We start from the raw sequence: 18,918 nt of genomic DNA, 5'->3' as shown, positions 1-18,918 counted from the left end.
GGTTGGACAGAGTAGATAAGGAGAAGCTGTTCCTGCTTGTAAAAGGATCAAGAATGGGAGGGCACAGATTTAAAGTGATTTGCAAAAGAAGCAAATGTGATGTGAGAGAAAACTTTTTCACACAACGAGTGGATCGGGTCTGGAATGTACTGCGTGGAAGTGTGGTGGAGGCAGGCTCAATTGAGGCATGCAAGAAGGCATTAGATGATTATTTGAACAGAAACAGTGTGCAGAGGCAAAGGGAAAAGGCAGGGCAATGGCACGAGGTCATAATGCTCATTTGGAGAGACCATAAGACCATAAGACATTGGAGCAGAAATTAAGCCATTTGGCCCATCGAGTCTGCTCTGCCATTCAATCATGGCTGATAAGTTTCTCAATCCCATTCTCCCGGCTTCTCCCCGTAATCATTGATCCCCTTACCGATCAAAAATCCATCTATCTTGGTCTTAAATACACTCAATGACCTGGCCTCCACAGCCTTCTGTAGCAATGAATTCCATAGATTCCCCACTCTCTGGCTAAAGAAGTTTTTCCTCATCTCTGTTCTAAAAGGTCTTCCCTTTACTCTGAGGCTATGCCCTCAGGTCCTAGTCTCTCCTACTAATGGAAACATCTTCCCCACGCCCACTCTATCCAGGCCTTTCAGTATTCTGTGAGATTCAATCAGATCCCCCCTCATCCTTCTAAACTCCATTGGAGTATAGACCCAGAGTCCTCAAACGTTCCTCATATGTTAAGCCTTTCATTCCTGGGATCATTCTCGTGAACCTCCTCTGGACCCTCTCCAGGGCCAACACATCCTTCCTGAAATACGGGGCCCAAAATCGCTCACAATATTCTAAATGTGGTCTTATAAAGCCTCAGCAGCACATCCCTGCTTTTATATTCTAGTCCTCTTAAAATAAATGCCAACATTGCATTTGCCTTCCTAACTACCGACTCAACCTGCAAGTTAACCTTAAGAGAATCCTGGACTAGGACTCCCAAGTCCCTTTGCACTCCAGATTTCTGAATTCTCTCCCCATTTAGAAAATAGACTATGCCTCTATTCTTCCTATCAAAGTGCATGACCTCACACTTCCCCACATTGTATTCCATCTGCCACTTCTTTGCCCATTCTCCTAACCTGTCCAAATCCTTCTGCAGCCTCCCTGCCTCCTCAATTCTACCTGTTCCTCCACCTATCTTTGTATCATCTGCAAACTTAGCCAGGATGCCCTCAGTCCCTTCATCTAGATCATTAATGTATAAAGGGAAAAGTTGTGGTCCCAACACTGACGCCTGCGGAACTCCACTAGTCACCGGCCACCATCCTGAGAAGGACCCCCTAATCCCCACTCTCTGCCTCCTGCCAGACAGCCAATCTTCAATCCATGCTAGTACCTTGGCTCTAATACCATGGGCTCTTATCTTACTGAGCAGCCTCCTGTGCGGCACCTTGTCAAAGGCCTTCTGGAAGTCCAAGTAGATAACATCCATTGTCTCTCCTTTGTCTAACCTACTCGTTACCTCCTTAAAGAATTTTAACAGATTTGTCAGGCATGACCTCCCCTTGATGAAACCATGCTGACTTTGCCCTATTTTACCATGCACTTCCAAGTATTCTGAAATCTCATCCTTAATAATGGACTCTAAAATCTTACCAACGACCGAGGTCAGGCTAATCGGCCTGTAATTTCCCGTCTTTTGCCTCACTCCCTTCTTAAACAGGGGGGTTACATTAGCGATTTTCCAGTCCTCTGGGACTCTCCCTGACTCCAGTGATTCCTGAAAGATCACCACTAACGCCTCCACTATCTCTTCAGTTATCTCCTGATGACACAAAGGGCCAAATGGTCTCCTTCTGTGCTGTTAAAATTCTGTGATTCTGAGATTCTGAAACATATGTACACAAATCTTTAAAGGTGGCAGGACATGTTGAGAAGGCTGTTTAAAAAAATAGTAAGTGCTTGGCATTATAAACAGAGGCATGAAGTACTAAAGCAAGGCAGTTAGGCTAAACCTTTCTAAATCAGTGATTAGGCACCAACTTACAAATCTGGGCACCACACCTTTGGAAGAATGTCAAAGTCTTCGAGAGGGTGCAGAGGGAATTTAATAGAATGGTACCATGGGTGAAAGATTTCACTTATGTGGATTGAAAAGAGAAACTGGGGTTGTTCACCTCACACCGGAGAAGGTTAAGAGAAGACTTATCAAAAATCATGAAGGATTTTGATAGATTAAATAACAAGAAATTGTTTTCAATGTAAAAGAATGCAGCAAGACCTGGACAATATTCAGGCTTGGGCTGACAAGTGGTATGCCACACAAGTGTCAAGCAATGACTATCTCCAACAAGAGAGAATCCAATCATTGCCCCTTGATGTTCAATGGCATTACCATCACTGAATACCCTACTACCAACATCCTGGGGGTTATCATTGGCCAGAAACTGAACTGGACTATCCATATAAATACTGTGGCTACAAGAGAAGGTCAGAGCTAGGAATAGTGCGATGAGCAACTCATCTCCTGACTCCCCAAAGCCCGTCCACCATCTGCAAGGCACAAGTCAGGACTGTGATGGAATATTCCCAGTTGCCTGGATAGGTGCAGCTCCCACAAAACTCAAGAAGCTTGACACCGTTCAGGACAAAGCAGCTCACTTGAATGGCACCACATCCACAGACATTCATTCCCTCTACCACTGATGCACAGTAGCAGCTGTGTGTACCACCTACAAGATGCACTGCAGGAATTCACCAAGGCTCCTTTGACAGCACCTTCCAAACCCATGACCACTACCATCTAGAAGGACAATGGCAGCAGATAGATGGGAACACCATCACCTGGAAGATCCCCCCCAAGTCACTCACCATCCTGACTTGGAAATATATCGCCGTTCCCTCACTGTCGCTGGGTCAAAATCCTGGAACTCCCTATCTAACAGCATGGACTGCAATGGTTCAAGAAGGCAGCTCACCTTCTCAAGGGCAAATAGGAATAGACAATAAGTGCTGGCCCAGCCCGTGAAGCCCACATCCCGTGAATGAATTTAAAAAAAGGGCTGATAACCAAAGGACACAGATTTAAGATAATTGGCAAAAGAACCAGCGGTGAGATGAGGAGAATTATTTTTATGTGGCGTTTGTTATGGTCTGGATCGCACTTTGTGAAGAGGTGATGGAAGCAGATTCAACATTCAAAAGGGCACTGGATAAGTATCTAAAAGAGGAAAATTGCAGAGCTACAGGCAAAGGGTAGGGGTGTGCGATTATTTAAATAGCTCTTTCAAAGAATTGTCATCATTCTTTGAATCTGACTCTACATATTCCATTCTTGAGCATTATAAGCTTTTACTTTTAAAATATATCTGAGTTCCTGGAATTCTTTTTTCTAGAAAACAATAAGCAGAATTTAATGAAGACTCTGGGAATGGGAAACATGATGGGCGGGCTGAGTTAATCAGAGCAGAAATGTCAAAATCACAGCAGCTGAATAATAAGTCAGAGGTGTGGCAGTGGCAGGTTGGGTCTTGCGCCGTCCCATGACAGGTTCTTACTTGCACTACATTTGCACGCCATTAATATTCATTATATTAAAATATTTGAAATTAAGTCCTACCTCCAAGATTCAGTCAATGGTGCACAGAAACCTTGTGGCATGGGTTTCATGTTTGTTAAAATGGAGAAGTGGAAGAGGGGTCCAACGAAGGACGGAGGCTGGGGTCAGGGCATGGAGGAGTGAAAGAGGGCTCTGAGGGGGAAACACTGGGTGGGGTTGGGAAATGGAGGAGTGGAAGGGGGGATCCGAGGGGGGGGAACAGTGGGTGGGGGTCGGGATATGGAGGAATAGAAAAGGGCTCCAAGGGAGGATAAAGAGTGGTATTGGTGTGTGTTTGTGTGTGTGTGTGGAAGTGTGCAATTGGAAGGGCCTGGCATCTTGGGTGTGGTCAGGGTGGGTGGGGGCAGTCAGTTACACAACATGAGGGGCCTAAAGGATGGGGTCAGTGTTGCCCACATGTGGGTCTTATGACCTCAGGGTGCTGGCTGGCAGAGGGAATGTTCACAGTAATGGGGGGAGTTTGATTTAGTAGTGGGGGGGGTGGGGTACAGGTCCAATCTGAGGTAGGGGTATTCAAAGTTTCGTAGGGTGGGTCATGTCATCTAACAGAAACTCTAAGAATGATGCGGGGAGGGTCTAGGATCAGAGGAGGAATCTTGATGGGGATGGGGGCAGGCTCAGTGCGGAGAGATGGCATGCACATTTCCATAATGACAGGGTCCAGAGTGATGGGAGAGGTTCAAGGGTTACAGAGAGAAGGCATACAAGGATATTGGGAGGGTCAGGGGTGAAGGGGGCACAGTCAAAAGTGACAGGGAGGGTGAAGGGTCACGGATTGCAAAGTGAGGGTCACTTACACTGTGGCTGGCCATTTTCAAAAACTCACTTGTAGCTGCCAGAAGTGTAGATCCAAGTGGGAGGAGGCCAGTGTGAGATTGGTGGAATTTTGGGTGTGGACAATGGGAGGAATGGAAAATCTCATTGTTCAGCAGCTGTATGGATGTAACACATGGACATACATGTTCTCGTATCACTGTCTGCCTTTTTCATATGGCTTACTTGGTGGAATACCTATGGGTCTCATACATCCAATATTACCACAAGCTCAGGAGCAGAAGAAGAAGATGCAACAAAGGAGGCCTGTCAACAACTGAGGCTGCAAGGCTAATAGCAGGCAGTACCAGAGGGGGAGGGTGCTCGGGAGGCAGCCATCCAGGAAAGGCATAAGAGAAGAAGGGTCACTGACTTGGTTGTCAGGAAGCAAACATATAACTGCAGCAAGACCTGCAGCCACATGGATTTGGCAGCAAACCCATGCCAGTGGCCCCCAAAGTGACTGCAGCAATATATTTTATCAACCAACTGCTTCTAGTCCTCTATAGGTGACATGGCATTTTGCAGACTGCCACTCACAGGTACATCATAGAGGTGACCAATGCCATCTTCTGTTGTGCCAATGAGTTCATCAGGTTCACCACAGCCAGGTTACCAGAGCAATGGGCTTCACAGCCATTGCTCGTTTTCCTAGAGTGCAAGGGCTCGTTGACTGCACTCATGTTGCCATTAGAGCTCCCTGGGGACTGCTAACATCATATGTGAACCACAAGGACTTCCACTCTATAAACGTCCCATTGCTTTGCAACCAAAGGCAAAGAATCATGCAGGTCTGAACTCATTTCCCAAGGGCTCTCATGATCCATATATCTTGCGGAACCCCCAGCTTCCCAAGCTTCTCGAGACCCCTGCCCAGATTAACAGCTGGATCCTGGGCGACAAAGACTTTCTCCTCTGGACCTGGTTGTTCACACTAGTGAGGCATTCCCATAGCACAGCAGAAGAGTACCACAATGCAGTCCAAACTTCCACTAGAGCCATCATCAAACAGACCATGGACAGGTTGAAAATGCGCTTCTGTAGTCTTGAGAGGTCCGGAGGGCCTTCGTAGTGCACACCACATAGGGTTTCAAGGAGACTCTTATACAACATGGCCATGCAACACGGCAAACCCTTGCATCAGGGTGACAGAGAACATGAATGTTTATGAGTCTCTAAAGGATGACAAGGCCATAGAGAGACATGCCAGGGATACCAGGGATAAAATCACATACATGAGATTCACCCAAGATTGAGGACCCTACATGACCATTCTCCCAACACCCAGACAGTTTGCCTGTTCAGGATGTCTATCACCCACTGCCAGCCTCCCCCACAGGAGTTACCTCTGAACCTGCATCCTCTACCACCGAGAATAGCAAGAGGAGTGGACGCCGGTCATACACACTTGCTCCGGAAGACTGTACCAGATACACCAGTGGGCATACGTCAAGCAGCCTGTAATGACTGAAATCTCAGAACCTGCTCCATCATTACAGGTGCTTGACTTCATATAAGGCAGTTCAATTGTCGTTGTGGAATATAATGCCAGTCAATCTCTTTGACATTGCATATCATGGAACCTCTGCAGAGCCCGCATATTTCTCTATGTCCCACAGACTGTAGACCATCTAAATGGACACATACATGAACATTAAATAAAAGACTGATTGCAAACACAGAACATAAAGTCTCCTACACAATGAAGGAGATGTCTAACGTTCTCCTGCAGGCATCAATGTGTCAACCATGAGGCATGCCAGTAGTTAGGTCTCTGACTAACCAAGTCCCTGAAAAGGATAAAGATGCATACATGAATAAAATGGAAACAATATATTGTGCAATATTTACAGGTGACAGAGTGAATTTCATAAAAACACCCATTCCTTTGTTCTATCATAAATTCTTAAATTTTCTTTCCCTATCACTGCTTGTTGGTGCGAATCTGACATCAGCAGCTGAGATGCAGGCAGGCTGCTAAACGTGATGCCACATTGCCTGCGTTATCTTTGATCTGTGTCCTCTGGGAGTACGGGGCCTAGAGAGCTCTGTCCTATTGGGAGTGTCCTGTGTGGGTGCAGGAGCAACTTCCTCTACACCCTTACTGGAGGCAACGGGGTCAATGGCAGAGGGGATGAGGAGAGAACACTCATCCTGGGAGTGCCTCGAGAGGCAGCTGTCATGTGCTGCTCCTCTATCTGGGTGCATAATGGCACCTCCCTCTCTCCTTGAGGAGAAAGGACACCTGGATGGAGGTCAAGCTGCCTTGTTCCCCCCCACCACCTCGCCTAGCTAATGCTGTGACGGAGTGTAGGTCAGAGCACATATGGAACAATTGCTCGACCTGGCTGTTCAAGGCAGTTGCCAACCTCTCCATGGGGGAAGCCATGCATTCACATGCCTCAGACGTTGCAGAACCGATGGCACGTTCCATACTCTGTGCAAACCTGCGTATAACCCCTGGCATCTCTGCCATATATTTGTCTAACCTCTGCTGCATTTCCAGCAGGCTTCTTGAGCCCATGATCAGAAGAGGCCTGTCATCAGTGTGGGGCTCAGTGGGGGCCTGATCCCCAGCAATCCTGCGAGTGTCTGGGACCACGGCTATTACAGCCTCCCTCAGTGGCTGGGACATGTCTGTGCTGTGCCAACCAGTATGTTGCCCCTATTCTGCACTTGACCCCTCCGTGACCCAGGTTGGTGTAGCTGAGCTGGTGGAGAATGCGGGACAGCCAGGAGGCAGTGCATCCCCTGGGTCACTGGTGACATATTCCCCAGAGGCAGAGTCTTCAGTCTCCAGTGGCTGAGCCTGGGGTCTGGATTACGGGCACCTGTAAAAGAAAACACATTAAGGTTCCATTGATTCCTCATGTGGTCCTGAGTGCCCATTTAGCAGCATCAGGTTGGAACATGTCTCACTCTGCTGCCCTGCCACTCCAGCCTCACTGTCAGCTACAGGTTTGCTCTCTCTGTTCCCCAGCAATCTGGGGAACCTCTCACTCAGCAGGGGTGAGGGCCCTTGAGATCAAGCACCTCTCCTCCTGCCTTCACCCATTTCTGTTGATTGTGGGTCTGCTTGTCCTGCAGGAGAACACGGAGATTTAGTGACTTGAGCAATGTCATCTGACTCCCTTGTCTGCACTCACCCCATCACACATAGTGGTCCACTGATGTGTGACTTTATATCCCATCACTTACTCAAGCCAAACTGCCGTATGCTTTGGTGTCAAGTGTCACGTGGTCCTGAGGCTGATCACGCATTCACCTGCCCAGCCTAGCTACATACTCACACAAATATGCCCTAAGAGGGCTAATCCCATGCCACCATAACACTTATGTGGCGGATCGAAGGACTGCACTGCACCCATGATCTTGGGTCCCCATGATTGCTATACTCCTCTGCAATCTCTGTCCAGGTTGCCTTGGTCAGGCAGGAAGGTCTCCTGTAGCCATCTCATGGGAAGAGCACCTCCCACCGTTCCCTGAGAGCCTGGAGGACAATCAGATCTATGTCTTTGCTCTGATATCTCAAATTATACTTGTAAAGGGCTTGGATATGATTGAGGTGGTGGGGCTCCCAGGACAATATATTTTAATGAGGGGGAGTAATGGGGGGGCATAAGCTTGAAGGGGAATGAGGGTTATGAAGATTATTTTTTTGAAGATCATTCATGGGATGTGGGCTTCGCTGGCTGGGCCAGTATTTATTGCCCGTCCCTAGTTGCCCTTGAGAAGGTGGTGGTCAGCTGCCTTCTTGAACTGCTGCAGTCCACGTGATGTAGAGACACCCACAGTGCTGTTAGGAAGGGAATTTCAGGATTTTGATCTAGCAACAGTGAAGGAATCGTGATATATTTCCAAGTCAGGATGGTGAGTGACTTGGAGGGGAACTTTCAGGCGGTGATGTTCCCATTTACCTGCTGCCCTTGCCTTCGAGGTGGTAGTGGTCATGGGTTTGGAAGGTGCTGTCTAAGGAGCCTTGGTGAATTCTTGCAGTGCATCTTGTAGATGGTACACACTGCTGCCACTGTGCGTCAGTGGTGGAGGGAGTGAATGTTTGTGGATGTGGTGCCAATCAAGCGGGCTGCTTTGTCCTGGACTGTGTCCAGCTTCTTCAGTGTTGTCAGAGCTGACTCACAGAATCACAGTGCAGAAAAGGCCCTTCGGCCCATCGAGTCTGCACCGACACGTGAGAAACACCTGACCTACCTCCCTAATCCTATTCACTCATCCAGGCAAGTGGAGAGTATTCCATCACATTCCTGACTTCTACCTTGTAGATGGTGGACAGGCTTTGAGGAGTCAGGAGGTGAGTTGCTCATAGCATGATTCCTAGCCTCTGACCTATTCATGTAGCCACAGTTTTTCTATGGCTAGTCCAGTTCAGTTTCTGGTCAATGGTAACCTCCAGGATGTTGATAGTGCGGGTTTCAATGATGGTAATGCCATTGAACATCAAGGGGTGATGGTTAGATTCACTCTTGTTGGAGATGGTCATTGCCTGACACTTGTGTGGTGCGAATGTTACTTGCCACTTGTCAGCCCAAGCCTGGATATTATCCAGGTCTTGCTGCATTTGGACATGGACTGCTTCCGTATCTGAGGAGTCATGAATGGTGCTGAACATTGTGTAATCATCATTGAACATCCCAACTTCTGACCTTATGATGGAAGGGAGGTCATTGATGAAACAGCTGGAGATGGTTGGGCCTAGGACACTACCCTGAGGAACACCTGCAGTGATGTCCTGGAGCTGAGATGACTGACCTCCAACAACCACAACCATCTTCATTTGTGCCAGGTATGACTCCAACCAGTGGAGAGTTTTCCCCTGATTCCCATTGACTCCAGTTTTGCTAGGGGTCCTTGATGCCACACTCAAATGGGCAGTCGAGGGCAGTCACTCTCACCTCACCTCGGGATTGCAGCTCTTTTGTCCATGTTTGAACGAAGTATGTAATGAAGTCAGGAGCTGAGTGGCCCTGGTGGAACCCAAACTGGGCATCAGTGAACAGGTTATTGCGAAGCAAGTGCTGCTTGATAGCATTTTTGATGACCCCTTCCAATACTTTACTAATGATTGAGAGCAGATTGATGGGGCAGTAATTGGCCTAGATGGATTTGTCCTGCTTTTTGTGTACAGGACATACCTGGGCAATTTTTCACATAGATGCCAGAGTTGTAGCTGTACTAGAACAGATTGGCTAGGAGCACGTCAAGTTCTGGAGCACAAGTCTTCAATACTATTGACGGAATATTGTCAGGGCCCATAGTCTTTGCACTATCCAGTGCCTTCAGCTGTTTCTTCATATCATGGGGAGTGAATCGAATTGGCTTAAGACTGGCATCTGTGATGCTGGGGACCTCTGGAGGAGGCCGAGATGAATCATCCACTCAGCACTTCTGGCTGAAGATTGTTGTGAATGCTTCAGCCTTATCTTTTGCGCTGCTGTGCTGGGTTCCTCCATCATTGAGGATTGGGATATTTGTGGAGCCTCCTTCTCCAGTGAGTTGTTTAATTGTCCACCACCATTCACGACTGGATGTGGCAGGACTGCAGAGCTTAGAACTGATCCTTTAGTTGTGGGATGGTTTAGCTCTGTCTATCTCTGGCTGCTTATGCTGTTTGGCATGCAAGTAGTCCTGTGTTATAGCTTCACCAGGTTGACACCTCATTTTTAGGTACGCCTGTGCTGCTCCTGGCATGCCCTCCTGCACTCTTTATTGTTCCAGGGTTGATCCATTGGCTTGATGGTAATGGTAGAGTAGGGGATATGCTGGGCCATGAGGTTACGGATTGTGTTCGAGTACAATTCTACTGCTGCTGATGGCCCACAGCACCTCATGGATGCCCAGTCTTGAGTCGCTAGATCTGTTCGAAATCTATCCCATTTAGCATGGTGGTGGTGCCACACGATGGAGGGTATCTCAATGTGAAGGTGAGACTTCTTCTCCACAATGACTGTGTGGTGGTCACTCCTAATGATACTGTCATGGACGGATGCATCTGTGGCAGGCAGGTTGGTGAGGATGAGGTCAAGTGTGTTTTTCCCTCTTGTTGACTCCCTCACCATCTGTCGCAGACCCAGTCTAGCAACTATGTCATTTAGGGCTCAGCCAGCTCAGTCAGCAGTGGTGCTACCGAGCCACTCTTGATGATGGACATTGAAATCCCCCACCCAGAGCACATTCTGCAAATGTAAATTGACCAAACTGCAGAATGAATGGAAGTGGACGTGGATCCTCTGGCCCTGATGCAGAGCCTCCCTGCTTGTCCAGGTGGCTCGGACCTGCAGAACTGTCACCTACGAACATACGAATTAGGACTGGAGTAGGCCATTCAGCCCCTTAGCTGCTCCGCCATTCACTAAGGTCGTGGCTGATATGATTGTGGCTCCACCCCACTTTCCTTCCTATCCCCCATATCCTTTGGTTCCCTTGTCAATCAAGAATCTATCTAACTAAGCCTTAAGAATATTCAATGACCCCCACCTCCACTGGTCTTTGGGGAAGAGAGTTTCACAAACTCACGAACCTCAGAGAGACCTCCTCATCTCTGTCTTAAATAGGAGATACCTTATTTTTAAACAGTGTCCCCTAGTTCTAGTCTCTCCCAAATGGGGAAACATCTTTTTAGCATCTAGGATAAGTCCCTCATTTCAGGAATCAGTCGAGTGAATCTTTTCTGAACGGTTTCTTATGCAATTATGTCCTTTCTTAAGTAAACAGACAAAACTTGTACATAGTATTCTAGATGTGGTCCCACCAATACCCTTTACAACTGTAGCAAAACATCCCTGCTCTTATATTCCATTCTCCTTGCAATAAATGAAAACATTCCATTTGTCTTCCTGATTACTTGCTGTACCTGCATACTAACTTTTTGTGATTCATGTACCAGGACACCCAGATCCTCCGTACCTCAGCATTCTGCAATCTCTCACTATTTAAATAATAATATTAAATAATACCCGATGGTAGAATTGTCCAATGAAAGCCTGCTTGGGCCACACATTTGCATGTGTTTCACCTGCCCGATGCTGGTCCTTTAGATTTTCACACAAATTGTGTGGACCCTGGCTTCCAACACAAAAGCAGAAGGGGCACCCACTTTCAGTTCTGTCGTCAGGAATGATGTGCCACTGATTAAATTACATCAAGCAGCTTCTATGCTCAGTCTTTACAAGTATGCATTCAACTTCAGGTCAGGGGCTCACAACTAGAAGTAAAGCATGTAGCACCTTCTTTGGATTACATTCTTTGACTGCATGCCAAGAATGCAACAATTTCAATTTAAGTGAGTTGCTGAGTATAATTGAACCTGCTGTGTCCTTAGTTTTGTGAAACTGGCAGTCAGTAAATTTTCAATTACATCATTTAGAGACACCAAACACAGTAAATTTTCATTTAGTAAACAGAGTTTGACTTTATAAGCATTGCAAATCCTCCATTACTTTGACTTTTTTACGCGAAGAAAATGGGGAAAATTCATCCTTATCTTGCCACGTTTCACATCGGACCTTTGTTTCAGGGAAAACAAATTCCATTCCCTGAAGTCATTCTCCGATGTTAGAAAAGTTGATTCCAGTTTCACCTTTCAGACCAAGCCTTCAGCTTCAGCATCTTGATTCAACCTGTTAATTTAATTATAAAATCTAATGATTATTTGCTAAAAGATGAAGTCCAAAATTGGCACCAGGAGCAATTTGCCTTCTGCCCACAACACCAGGGAGTCGAAAAATCAGCCCTTGATTGCAGTAGTAAGGGAGAGTTGCACTGTTGAAGATAGCCCCATTGGACAAGATGTTAAATCAAAGCTCTGTCAGTCCTCTTTTGTAGGTGTATAAAGATGCTGTTGCAGTATTTGAAAAAGAGCAGGAGCATTCTCTCTGATGACCCAGCTGATATTTATCTTTCTACCAATATTACTAAAAACAGATTTTCTTGATCATTGCTGTTGGTGGGACCTTTGTTGTGTGCAAATTGGCTGTTGTGGTTACCTACACAACACTTCAAAAGTACTTCATTGTAACGTACTTTGGAATGATCTGAGATCACCAAAGATGCAATATGGATACAAGTTCTTTCTCTGTACATGAAAATTAGAAAAAGTAATAGTCCTTGAGTCCTGGCCACCCACTTATTACTCTCACCAACACTAACATTATTTCTCAAACATAAAATATTAAATGCGATTATTCTGTGGACACTGTCCCTAGGGTTGCTATGACTTCAATTTGCTGTACCTTGTCTTGATTATTTACAAATACGGTGTCAAGATGAGCACTGCCTGTTGTGCCTTTCCTGACACAGGGTCATGAAGCTGTTATGTGTTGCATTTACCAACTTTTGTTTCTATCGCTCATTAAAATAACTTTACTCTTCTCAACTATCCTCTTTCTTGTATTAACTTGGTAGTTTGTAGCATACTTAAATATTAACTTAGATCTTTACATGTTAGAGGTTTTTATCCCATTAGATAAGTTAAAAATTCTTTCACACGGTATCACAAGACATATCATTCCCTGGTCAAGAGATTAGGCTGGCAGGAGTGTTCTTTCAAGACCTGGTGGAGTTTGCTTGTGCGAAGGATCATCTAGGTTCACAAACTTTTTTTATTCTTTCATAGGATATGGGCATCCCTGACAAGGCCAACATTAGTTGTTGCCCATCCCTAATTGCCCTGAAGCTCATTCTGCTAAACCTGTTCATAAGACCCACTAAGTCTGCAGACCCACAGATGGTGCAACTGAGATTTGACACATGACTCAGGACACTCTACTGGTCCATGCAAAGTTATTTATCCTGCTTCATGGGATAGCCAAGTCACATTTGAATTGATGTGAATAGCATTTACTGGAGTGCCTCATCTGGAGCAGTGTACCTGTTCTGGGTGCCACACTTTAGGAAAGATGTGAAGGCATTAGAGAGAGTGCGGAAAAGATTCACAAAAAGGGAAGAGGAACTTCAATTATGTAGGTTGATTGGAGAGATTGGGACTGTTTTCCTCAGAGAAAAGGTTTAGAGGGGATTTGGTAGAGCCTGAATATACAAAATGGACAGACTTGAAAGGGAAAAACGGATTGAAAAGGAGAGGGTACAGATTTAAGGTAGCTGACAAGAGAAGCAATGGCAACATGAAGAGAAACTTTTTCATGCGTGGCTGGGATCTGGGATGCACTGCCTGAGATTGTGGTGAAGCAGGTTCAGTTGAGGTATTTAAGACATTACTATCTGAAAACGAAAAATATGCAGGAAGGAGTGAGGCGTGCAACTACGTAAATTGCCCTGTTGGGGAACCAGTGCAGACACGATGGGCCGAATGGCCTAATTTGTGCGGAACCATTCTGTGATTCTCAGACTCAAAAGGTCTCGCATTCAGTTTTTCTCTGTGCGGAATTAGGTATTTATCTGGGGCAGTAGCAGGGGGAACTATACCTCTGGGCTTACGCAGGAATAAAAATCAGCCAGATCCCTATACTTAGATACCCTTGGCGGAAAGTACACCAGTGCAGACATTAAGCAAGCAGAGGATGGGGCTTATCTGTAATACACAGTGGCCGAATAGCCATTAACACTCATTTATCAAGGCCAGCGCAAGCCACGGTCACTGGGGCCAGATAATGGAGAGTTGTCGGCGAACATTGGGGGGGCGGGTGGGGACTTAACTTAAGCCTATATTTAAGAAAGAGGGGGTGGGGAGAAATTGTACTGAGGAACACGTTCAACATCTGTAACGTGTGAGAAAAAGAGTTGATTGGAACGTGTCGAATTAAAACAGATGGAGTATTTTTTCCCCCCCGGATTTTGCACACCTCTGCCCATACAAGCTAAAATGCTGCGGGGGCTAGTTTTGTATGTAGCCACCTCCCTCTACGGGTGTCGGATGTATCTCCTGGGGTGGTTACAGTGTATCAGTTTGTATTCACCGGCAAATCGCTACCCTTGAACCGGAACTCCTTAAGCGGATTGGTTACACTGCGCTGTTGTTACTGTGTGGCTGTATTGGAGGATAAGTCACCATTTCAGACACACACACAGACATACAGCAACAATGATGTGAAGCTCCACCTGAAGATTGTGTGTGTGCGCTTTGTTTTTGTTTCTACCTTGGACGACGTTTAAACCGTAAACAGTTTGACTTCTAATTAGTGTTATTGGGGATGGGGGAAAAACCCAATAATAATGACTTGGTATAAACGATGAAGGAGCTGGAGGGGGAGATCAGCTGCTGAGCTTTGGCAGAGCTCCCTCCGGTCGGGTCGGTCAGTCTTAGGAGAGAGGGGGAAAGCTCGCCGGTTTCTTTTCCATGGCTGTGCAGTGCTAGCTCCGGCCGGATGAGGGTGTATCTCTGATTGGACACTGATTTTTTTTCCCCCCCTCTCCCTGTTATATATTTTTTCCTCTCTCTCTGTCTGTGTTTGTGTGGAAATCCCACTCCCTTTGGCTCGGTCTGAATCCGAAAAATAAAGCATCCTGCTATAGAGAGAGAGGGAGAGAGAATGGGGAATACCACTTCATGCTGCGTCTCGTCCAGCCCCAAACTGCGGAGGAACCACGCTCGGCTGGAGACTTACCGCACCGACACCGACATCAGCCGGGAGGACACGGGCTGTAACCTGCAGCACATCAGCGACAGGGAGGCGGTGGACGGTACGTTTTCGATGCTGCTGTTCCCTCCCTCCCAGTCTGGGGCCTGGCTCCTTCCTTCCCTTCCCCTCTCTGATCTTGTCTGAAGTCTTCCAGAACATGTCTGCGGCCGGTGGGGGGGTGGGGGGGGGGGGAGGTGATTGGTCCATCTCCTCAGGGTGGTCAAAGCTTCAACTAGGAAGCAGCGCTGCTCATCTCGTCCTAGGTTCCGATGTGCCGACATGATCAAGTTCTAGGTTTATTTCATCGTTATTTATTTTTTTTCCCCAAAATTACATTTCTGCTGCTGTTGCTCGGAGGGAGTCTGAAATATGGGTGGGTGGGGGGGTGGGGTGCGAAGAAGCGACATGAGCTGACCGCCACTCTTAGAAAAAAACCTTTTAAACTGCTGATCTCTCGCTGTCTGCTCTGATTTCCTTTTTTAAACGGACATAAGTGAAGCGTCCAGATGAGAGCAGACTTTGGGCAGACCGGTTGTTTTCTCTCTCTCTCTTTACAAGTACTCCCGAGTTCTACCAGGTTAAATAAATCTTTATCGCTTCACAATTTTATAAGCACTGAGGGAATTTTGTTGAAGAAAGTGAATATGAGGAATCCACCGCCCCCCCCCCCCCCCCCCCCCGGTCACTCTAGGTTAATGCGCGCCTTTACATCACGGGAGGAGTGCAGCTTGCACCCCGCCCCCCCCCGGTTGGACGTGAACCGAATAGTAGTGGCTGGCGCTGTGGACGGGCTTTGGTGATAAGTGACTCCCCGCTGTTCCAATTGCCTTACCTTTCCCCCCCCCCACCTCCCCCTTCCGGATGAATTTAGTTTCCGACCGTATCCGGGAAGATGTTTCAAGTTACAAGTTTTTCTGTGTGTTAAAGGATCCAGTGAGAGCTCTGTGACTCGGGTGGGCACTTTGGGAATGTTTTTTTTCTGCTTGGTTTGAGACGTGTGTTTTGTCGATTCAACCGTGTTCGTTTCTGGCGTGGACTGAAGCCTCTGCTCAGAGGGGACCTGGTGCTTTGCGAGGTTGCGGCGGATAGAAGTCTCAGTTGCCCGTGTTGTAGGCGTCAGCTGAGAAACCACAAGAGCATGCCCATAAAATCATCCCACCTCAATTTTTATCATGGTTTAATGTTGTTTGGGTTATGCAAGTACTTAGTTGATTACTGTGATTAGGGATGTAGATATGTGAATATGTACTAAATATGTTTCCAGTCTAGGCAAGATTTACCTCACCTTAAAATGAATGTTGTCAGTTTAGCTCAGTTGGTGACATTCGCCCATGTCAAAGTTGTGGTTTGAACCTAGATCTGAGCACCTAGTCGAGGCTAATACTTCAATACGGAACAGGTTTCTGTCCAAAGAAGATTTAGGCCATATGTTTTTGCTTTACAAGTGAATAGTTTGGGGGAGATCCAAAACAAAAACAGAATTACCTGGAAAAACTCAGCAGGTCTGGCAGCATCGGCGGAGAAAAACAAAGTTGACGTTTCGAGTCCTCATGGCCCTTCAACAGAACTGAGTAAAAATAAGAGAGAGGTGGCTTTGTTCTTCTCCGCCGATGCTGCCAAACCTGCTGAGTTTTTCCACGTAATTCTGTTTTTGTGTTGGATTTCGATCTTACGCAGTTTTTTTGTTTTTATATTTGTTTGGGGGAGTTGATTGTAGTGGTAACGTCGCTAGACTAGCAATCCAGAGGCCCCGGCTAATGCTATGGGGACATGGGTTCAAATCTCACCATGGCAGCTGGTGGAGTTTAGAAAATAGTTGAGACCAAAAATATTGTATGTTTTCAAGAAGGAGTTAGATGTAGCTCTTGGGGCAAAATAGATCAAAGGGTATGGGGGGAAAGCAGGAGCAGGCTATTGAGTGGGATGATCAACCACGATCATAATGAATAGCGGAGCAGGCTCAAAGGGCCGAATGGCCTCCTCCTGCTCTTAGTTAGCCTGACAAATCTGTTAGAATTCTTTAAGGAGGTAATGAGTAGGTTAGACAAAGGAGAGCCAATGGATGTTATCCACTTGGACTTCCAGAAGGCCTTTGACAAGGTGCCGCACAGGAGGCTGCTCAGTAAGATAAGAGCCCATGGTGTTAGAGGCAAGGTACTAGCATGGATAGAAGATTGGCTGTCTGGCAGGAGGCAGAGAGTGGGGATAAGGGGGTCCTTCTCAGGATGGTGGCCGGTGACTAGTGGAGTTCTGCAGGAGTCAGTGTTGGGACCACAACTTTTCCCTTTATACATTAATGATCCAGATGAAGAAACTGAGGGCATCCTGGCTAAGTTTGCAGATGAGACAAAGATAGGTGGAGGGACAGGTAGTATTGAGGAGGCGGGGAGGCTGCAGAAGGATTCGGACAGTTTAGGAGAATGGGCAAAGAAGTGGCAGATGGAATACAATGTGGGGAAGTGTGAGGTCATGCACTTTGATAGGAAGAATAGAGGCATAGTCTATTTTCTAAATGGGGAGAGAATTCAGAAATCTGGAGTGCAAAGGGACTTGGGAGTCCTAGTCCAGGATTCTCTTAAGGTTAACTTGCAGGTTGACGTGGTAGTTAGGAAGGTAAATGCAATGTTGGCATTTATTTTGAGAGGACTAGAATATAAAAGCAGGGATGTGCTGCTGAGGCTTTATAAGGCTCTGGTCAGACCACGTTTAGAATATTGTGAGCAATTTTGGGCCCCATATCTCAGGAAGGATGTGCTGGCCCTGGAGAGGGTCCAGTAGAGGTTCACGAGAACGATCCCAGGAATGAAAGGCTTAACATATGAGGAGCATTTGAGGACTCTGGGTCTGTACTTGATGGAGTTTAGAAGGATGAGGGGGGGATCTGATTGAAACTTACAGAATATTGAAAGGCCTGGATAGAGCGGACATGGGGAAGACGTTTCCATTAGTAGGAGAGACTAGGACCTGAGGGCACAGCCTCAGAGTAAAGGGAAGACCTTTTAGAACAGAGATGAGGAGAAACTTCTTTAGCCAGAGAGTGGTGAATCTATGGAATTCATTGCTACAGAAGGCTGTGGAGGCCAGGTCATTGAGTGTATTTAAGACCGAGATAGATAGGTTCTTGATTGGTAAGGGGATCAAAGGTTACAGGGAGAAGGCAGGAGAATGGGGTTGCGAAACTTATCAGCCATGATTGAATGGTGGAGCAGACTCGATGGGCCAAATGGCCTAATTTCTGCTCCTATGTCTTATGGTCTTATGGTTTCTTTTTTTCTGTCCATAGAACAGCAGCACAAGTATATATGTTCACATTCTTTTCCTTTAGCTGATCCATATGTAGAATGTGTTTTCTCCTATCTGTAAGCACTTTATGTGCCATTTTGCAGATTAGATATCCAACTCAGGTCCTACCCACTTCTGGGTGGATGTAGAAGATCACATAGTTCAAAGATGTGGATGCGGGAGACACCAAGACTGGCTGGATGTAATAATCTTTTCTCGTCTTGTACATGCCTATGCCCAAGCCAACGTTCCTTACTAAACTAACACCATCAAATAACACTTTTTAAATTAATTTATTGGACATGGGCTCCACTGGCTGGGTCAGCATTTACAGCTCATCCCTAGTTACCCTTGAAGGTGGTGGTGAGCTACCTTTGTAAACAGTTGCACTCCATGTGGAGTGGGTACACCCAGATTAGCTGGCATTGATTAATTAAGATAGGCCATTTAGCCATTCTTATCTGTAACAACTCTCATCTCTGTGCCTGATGGAAGCATCTGCTGAAAACAGAGAGTTTACATGTATGCAGACTGCGCCTAGCTCGAGGCTGCCTCCGCGTTGTCAGACTATTGTCACCCCCGCTCCTCAAAAAACCCACTCTTGGCTCCCCCCATCCCCATC

At 46.5% G+C, this 18,918-nt stretch overlaps 1 protein-coding gene and 1 long non-coding RNA gene across 2 annotated transcripts in view; one reads left to right on the top strand and one right to left on the bottom strand.

Annotated features, from left to right (window-relative positions):
- Positions 1-11,826: 11,826 nt before the first annotated feature.
- Positions 11,827-15,172, bottom strand: LOC121276188. The gene is made up of 2 exons (XR_005942625.1): positions 15,000-15,172; positions 11,827-12,056 (listed from the first exon to the last, which is right to left on the bottom strand). It is a non-coding gene; the product is annotated as an uncharacterized LOC121276188 (long non-coding RNA).
- ccny (cyclin Y) overlaps positions 14,407-18,918 on the top strand; it is a 266,160-nt gene continuing 261,648 nt past the window's right edge. Inside the window, exon 1 of the mRNA XM_041184299.1 lies at positions 14,407-15,075. Coding sequence (XP_041040233.1) covers positions 14,925-15,075 — 151 coding nt within the window. The 5' untranslated portion in view covers positions 14,407-14,924. The remainder of the gene's footprint in view (positions 15,076-18,918) is intronic.

Source organism: Carcharodon carcharias, chromosome 3 (genome assembly GCF_017639515.1).
Source record: "Carcharodon carcharias isolate sCarCar2 chromosome 3, sCarCar2.pri, whole genome shotgun sequence".
In the NCBI taxonomy this organism is placed as follows: Eukaryota; Metazoa; Chordata; class Chondrichthyes; order Lamniformes; family Lamnidae; genus Carcharodon; species Carcharodon carcharias.
The sequence above is the reverse complement of the archived record's forward strand: the minus strand, read 5'-3'. Positions and strand labels throughout refer to the sequence as shown.